Source organism: Tarenaya hassleriana, unplaced genomic scaffold (genome assembly GCF_000463585.1).
Source record: "Tarenaya hassleriana unplaced genomic scaffold, ASM46358v1 Cleome1, whole genome shotgun sequence".
NCBI lineage: Eukaryota > Viridiplantae > Streptophyta > Magnoliopsida > Brassicales > Cleomaceae > Tarenaya > Tarenaya hassleriana.
In genome coordinates this window covers 1471209-1477681 of record NW_010960187.1, presented here as the reverse complement: position 1 = coordinate 1477681, position 6473 = coordinate 1471209, and the positions used below count along the sequence as shown (strand labels likewise).

The 6473-nt window shown below is 40.5% G+C and overlaps 2 protein-coding genes across 3 annotated transcripts in view; one reads left to right on the top strand and one right to left on the bottom strand.

Moving 5' to 3' along the window:
- The window catches only part of LOC104800419 (annexin-like protein RJ4), a 3286-nt gene extending 2222 nt beyond the window's left edge, over positions 1 to 1064 (top strand). For both annotated transcript variants that reach the window (XM_010523325.2, XM_010523251.2), the window contains exons 4-7: positions 1 to 97; positions 183 to 398; positions 485 to 574; positions 662 to 1064. In XM_010523325.2, the coding sequence (XP_010521627.1) occupies positions 1 to 97; positions 183 to 398; positions 485 to 574; positions 662 to 865 (607 nt within the window). In that variant the 3' untranslated portion in view covers positions 866 to 1064. The remainder of the gene's footprint in view (positions 98 to 182; positions 399 to 484; positions 575 to 661) is intronic.
- A 391-nt stretch (positions 1065 to 1455) lies between these two features.
- Positions 1456 to 6042, bottom strand: LOC104800340 (CSC1-like protein At3g54510). Its single transcript, XM_010523162.2, has 10 exons — positions 5672 to 6042; positions 5281 to 5424; positions 4799 to 4862; positions 4409 to 4621; positions 4072 to 4239; positions 3397 to 3695; positions 2652 to 2931; positions 2268 to 2546; positions 1953 to 2186; positions 1456 to 1800 (listed from the first exon to the last, which is right to left on the bottom strand). Exons 1-10 carry the CDS (start codon positions 5959 to 5961, stop codon positions 1630 to 1632), a joined length of 2142 nt encoding a protein of 713 aa, XP_010521464.1. The 5' UTR covers positions 5962 to 6042; the 3' UTR covers positions 1456 to 1629.
- Between the last annotated feature and the right edge of the window lie 431 nt (positions 6043 to 6473).

Below are 6473 nucleotides of genomic sequence, written 5' to 3'. Positions count from 1 at the left end.
GGAAGAGCTTCTCGCCGTTAGGAGGGCTTACATGGCTCGTTACAAGCGGTCCCTCGAGGAAGACGTGGCCGCTCATACCTCGGGCGACATCCGAAGGGCAAGCAATCAAAACTCTATTAATCTCTAAATCATTACTTTGCTCTCTCTTTAACTGTTAATCGGAAAGATTCGGCCTGTTGCAGATTCTGGTGTCTTTGGTGACGGCTTTTAGGTATGAAGGGGATGAGATAAACTTGAGGGTGGCGAATTCCGAGGCCGAGATTCTGCGAGTTGCGGTAAAGGAGGGGGTGTATAGCCATGACGAAGTTCTTCGTGTTCTGAGTACTCGAAGCAAGTCTCAGCTCATGGCTACTTTCAACTGTTATAGAGATGGAAATAATGGCATTTCCATCACTAAGGTAAGCATATAATATATCTCTTCTTATAATCCTTCGACCGTTACGAGTCCGAAATATTTCAATTTCAATTTTTGGTATTTCTCTAGGAGCTGTTAAGCGATTCGGGCAACGAACTTGCGATGGTACTGCATACGACCATCCGATGTCTTAACGATCCAACAAAGTATTTTGAGAAGGTAAGTAACCGTAAGCGTAAATAGATTCATTTCGCTTGGACCGGGAAAAAAGATTGTTTACGTTTTTTTGTTATTTCGGACGTTTAGGTTGTGAGAGAGGCGCTGAAGAGGTACGGGACGGATGAGGACGGGCTGACCCGCGTGATCGTGACGAGGGCCGAGAAGGATTTGATGGGTATAAAGGAGCGTTACTACAAGAAGAACAACATCTCGCTCGATCATGCTGTCGCTAAGGAAATTTCGGGCGACTACAAGGCTTTTCTCCTCGCTCTCATGGGCTATCTCGAGTGAACGCTCCTCTCTCTCTCTCGGGTTTTCGTTGTTATGGCGAGAACTTTGAATGTTTCCCGTGTTGCCTGCCATCGACTAGGCTCGAAAATGCTATGTTTTCTCTTTGTTAGTTTTCGATATATTCCGGAATGTAGTTCAGTTTGATATGATGTTTGGACCGTTTATCAATCCGAAAAATAATGATCCTCCGTTCTTGATACGTGAATTTTGTTCATCGTTCCCATTATTGAAACACAAACCGCTACCGTTCATGGTGTTCATCTCCGCCCTCTCGACCTCGCCTTTCTCTCTTTTCTCGCCTCTGCCCCTCGCCCTCATCGGCTGGACAACCAAATATTCGGTCTACTCGTGGGTACCCGAAGGGTACGGACCCGAAACCCGATGATTCGAATTTAGAGTTAAGTAACCCAAAAAATCGGATTCCTGACCCGTGCTCAACCCTAGTTATCCGAGAAGAATCCTCACGGGAATAATGTGAACGATTGCCATGAGAATGATCTTAAAGCCACTGGACTGGTTCGTCTTAACACATGCATACACCTTGAATTCTTGGCAACAAACAAAAGTTCAAAAAAAAAAACCCCACAAACAAAGCAATAAAACGATTGTATAATTGCATATTATCGAACCTTTTACATTGTTCAAGTAAACAAGATGAGGACAAGCTTCAAAATTCCACATCCTGATTATAAGTTCAGAATTCTAAGCAAAATCAAACTATATTCAGAGATTAAGATTTAAAAGAAAGAACTCGGCTTTTGCTCTCAGATGGAGTCTGTACCTACTAGTAAGGGTTGGCTAAAACTCGCAGGAGAAGCCATTGAAGCTGTACGCTCCAAGCAAGGTTGGAGCCGGTTGTATGCGTTGGCTGCATCGAGGTAATGCACTTCCATCGCACCATTCTCCTCGTCCAGCTCGTCGATTTCAACCGCGGTCTGTACCATAAATAGACATGGAAACAGCCAAATGAGTAGCCTTTAGACCACAAGTCAAGAACCCGACCCAGCACCGATTATTTCTCGTCCATTCAATTTTCTTGGAAAACTCAATTCATTGGTAAAACCCATGATTTGAACATGGTGAGTACCTGTATCGGGAAATGCTTAAACGATGGGAGAAAACGGATCTTGCAGTACTCATTGAACCCTATTGTGATTAAAATGAGTGGTATAGTAGCAATTGATGCAGATGGCTTCGACTTCAGCCCAAACAGACCGACCATAGTGACTTGCATAAGAATGATAGAGACGAAGATAGAGTGATGGATAAATGGCCAGAACCGACCGCAAGTGTCATAAGTGATAGCGTACACATCTTCCATCTGAAAGTTGATAGTGAAATGGAGTTTACTACCAAATAGATGAAGATGATCACCATCTACGAAAGGGTCTAGAGTCTGTACCTGGTTGATGTAGACGATATATCCGAGGTAGAAGTAGCCAACCAAGAACGGAAGTAACAACGGGGCAACCACTGCATATACCATACCGATCAGTATCGAAAAGGCAACTGTGGGAATGACCCGGAAATATGGGAAGGAAAAGAGATAAGGGGTTCTCTCCTTTCCCCTTGCATATGTGTTGGATCTTATAAAATCCCATGTTAACAACCCGAACTGAAGAGTCTCCAAAGAAAACCCGGACAGCCCATCAGTCAATATGTATGTCATGAAAAAATCTGCCTAAAATACATGAACACAGTAAGTGTTATTTTTTGGCTCACTAAATAATCTTGTTAACTGATTTAGCATTATATCAAACCGGTTGCTCAGTGTATATAGGCTCACCTGAGCTGAAACAGCGGCAGCGAGATGACTAGGAATGTCCCGAGGATGAGAGAGAGATTCCCCAATTTCATCGAGTAATGAACCAGAGATGAGACTCAAGAAGAAAACATTTCCCATAAGGAAATAGAATACCATATTGCAAGCCTTTATCTCTTCTCTGCTCTTTGAAATAGAACCACCAATGTAGGCCATCCCAAGCATAGCATAAGGAACGATATACATGAAACCTTTTAATATAGCGCTTGGGAGGTAACCTGTCACGATTGAGCTGAGCCCTGGTCTGTTGCAAATTGCAAGTTAGCTTATTAGTAAAAATGAAGAAAATGCATCAACAGTCAAACAAATCATCTGCTAATGAAAAGGAAAGAAGCACATGTGAAATAGATTTAGAATTTTCAGTCAGCGACTGATAACCATCTCAAACAACCAACAAATATCGCCGAATCCATTATGGTAAACCGCATTCATCCTTAGTCAAAACAGAGGAAGACTTGTATTGAAAATCTCACGATTGAAATTGCTAAATATGCACTTGGGTGTGTTTGTTTGCATCTAGCATAAGAGCTAAGTAAAAAATGTTTGTGACATTGACATAAATACTGAAGTCTATGAGTATTGTATATGCGTCAATATGGTCAAACTGGTGCTTATAACCATTTCTCACTGACACAGGAGGTCATTTCATTTGTGGACATTCTCTTATTAAATTGTAAAGAAAGAGAACATGTATTTAGATGGTACTCACATGAATTCAATAGCCATGGCTGGGGGAAACCATTTCTTAAGCTTCTCATACTTTGCGATTCCCTGGACAGCTGTGACTGGAATGGCAAAGAAAATTATAAGAAGTGCTGCTGCAAGGACGACTCCAACTTTGTTCAGAGGTAAGATCTTTTGTGGAATAGCCAGATTTCTCCACGATACATCACTGGGTTCAGGAGCCATTTCAGTGATCAGTTCTAGTGGATTTGAGTGCTGCTGTGTTTGGGCAGCAAGTGCAGCACCCCTCCGAGATTTGAAAGAGACAAATGCGACTGGTAATTCCTTCACATGAATTTGCACAGAAGGAAAACAGCTTTTAGTAATAATTATACAATTCCCTGACATCTAATGAGACAAAAACCCAAAAAAACTGTGTGAAATGTATTATGTATTTCCTGATATTATCCCAAAATCATGTATCCTCTTGTTATATTTATGTTTTGAGAGCTCTGTTAGAATGTTTATTGTCGTGGTATAATTAATCTTCAGAATGCATGTGAACCCAATGACCTTCAGTTCACAATCTTCTAGAACCAGATGAAACTGATGAGCAACATAAAGAAAATCTTGCATTTTGACATATCCATGAAATAACAGTTCACAAACACATCAATAGTTGAATTTTGTTACCCGCTAAACATGGACCTCAAGAAAGTACCTTCTCTTTGAGCATAATTTCGCTTTGTAGGTGGCAAATCTTGTGGGAAATTTCCCGAAGCTTTTCATCATAGATGGATACTTGCTTCTGATTGTGTGCCGCACGTGAAAAGTTTCCATCCTTCTGCCTCATGTCTTCAATCTGTTTCTTAAGCTTCTTTTCCTTTCCCTATATATTAGAACACCTCCAAACTTAAGAGATAAATGCTAAAGCACAAAAAAAAAACAAGATTCTAGGATAGACAAAGCCACTGGACCTGGAGAAAACATGCTGCCATAATGAATATGCAAAGACAAATCTACGTTGAGAAAGATGACATCGTGTTGTCAAACCTTACCAAAAGATATTCAAGATCTTTCCCGTTATATAACATTTGATACGAATGATAACTGAAAGGATGATGTTTAGAGAAGAAGTGATCAACACCGCACCCACGAGTCTTGTGTTCATTGCACAGGGGAATTTGCCGGACAAGAACGGTGAAATGGTCAGCACGATGCCTAAGCTCCCGCATCTGTTGAAGCCTTTTCAAAAGAATATCCTTATACTCCTAGATGGCATGATCCAATAAACAAACCAAACTTATCAACTTTTCTAGATTGCAAAATCAAGGTATACACAGATGAATGGTCAGAAATAACAAAAGATTGAATAAAAGTATCTAAAGCGCTATGTTATAAACTATAAAATCAACAACTGAAAGACCGTCAGACAGAGTAACAGTTACCTTGTACAGCAAGTACAATGCATAGAACGATATCAGCCACAAGCACGAGAAATGCACCCACAATCTAGGAAATTGAAAGAAGAAGATAACCCGTAAGCAAACCGAAGACAGTAAAGCAAACAATAAGAACTACTTGCACAGTCTGCAGTCGAAAAAACTAACTACATAAGAGCGGATATAAAATGAACAAAAATACCAATTACTATCCAAAATTTTTTACCAAGCAAAAAGATAAGCAGGACCTGGCGATAACTAGGACGCTTTCAAATTCCAAAGATATCAGTGGTGATACTAATGTATTTCACCATATAGAGAAACTCCTCATGGACAAGTTATATCATTATGTCATGTTAATGATAAGTAAAGTTTACCGCATTCGATTTCCACGAAAGAGGTAAAAGGAGAGATATTTTATATAAAAGCAGCGAACAATACGCTTGCGATCGTGCTATTTAGGACATGACACAATGTGGAAGCCTTACTTGTTAGAACCGCGCCTGACATTCGATATAGTAAACGAATCCATAGAATAGTAGCTCCTCGTCGATACATCTGATTCATTGTAATAATCAACCGGAAGAAGTAGTGATACTCCAAGGAAAGAGCACAAGAGGAAGAATCTGATGCTGCAAAATGCGAAGGTAAAGAAACATTTTTAAGAACAAGTTTTAAACATTAAATTCAACACTACAACAAATCTAAACACTTTGGACTTCTCCGATTCCCAAATATCGAAATCCCTCCTCACAAATCACAATCTTAAAAATCCCATTTCTAGAAATCTCGAAATCACGTCCACCGAATTCGAAATTTGCAACAGAGGTTTCCCCTTAATTCGTCTAAAATACCCCCAACCGCGAACAGAGTTCTCACCCGAACTTGAAGAGCCTGATGACGACTAGGGCATCGAGGCCATGGCGACGGAGGATCTCGTCCTCATGAACGCGGAAGGCGCGTGGAATCCACTCAACGGAGGGGAGGAAGCGAAAGAGGGAGAGAGAGGCGTGGAATTCCGGCGGAGGAGTCCGGTGGTCGGAGAGGCGGCGAGCGAAGTAGATGACGGAGTTGCGAGGCTGCTTCTTGAGGATGGAAAAGAGCCATAGGATCATGAAGGCGAGCGCTATGTTGATCGAAGCCGATGCGATAAGACTCTCGGGCGTCATTCTCTCTCTCTCGCTCAGGTGAATCAGAGACAACGGCGAAGAAGAAGACGAAGAAGCAGAGAGCGGCCGTGTAACGTGGCGTTCTGCATGCAGAGAAGGTACATGCTCAGCAAATTTTCTGTTTTTGGCCTTTTGCGGTTGTGAATGTTTTTTGGATAATTAAAAATAAAATAAATATTTAGACTTAGTCAAATTAAAAGAAATTTATTAATGTTTTTAAATTCCAGCACATGCAGGGATTTGAGCGGGAGTGCCCCTTACCAGAGTAATTTGTCTGAAATCCCAAAAGAAATAATTATCTAATTTGTAATAAAATTATTTTTATTCGTGGTATCCAATTAGATTATTGTTAATAGATAAACCAAACCAGGTAATTTAAATATAAATATTTAATTTTTTTAGAATATGAATATCAGAACCAATTGTTGCAGTTATTATCAGTGTCATTTTAGTGTACATGGATGGATAGAAGTGGGCTCGTTTGTTTATGTCAATAGTTTGAGGCAAATCTA

Coding starts and splice junctions, on each gene's coding strand:
- LOC104800340 (XM_010523162.2), bottom strand. CDS start 5,961: ATGACGCCCGAGAGTCTTATCGCATCGGCTTCGATCAACATAGCGCTC. Junction 3,696..4,071: donor AAATTATGCTCAAAGAGAAG/GTACTTTCTTGA, acceptor ATTCATGTGAAG/GAATTACCAGTCGCATTTGT. Junction 2,932..3,396: donor GCCATGGCTATTGAATTCAT/GTGAGTACCATC, acceptor AATTTGCAACAG/ACCAGGGCTCAGCTCAATCG.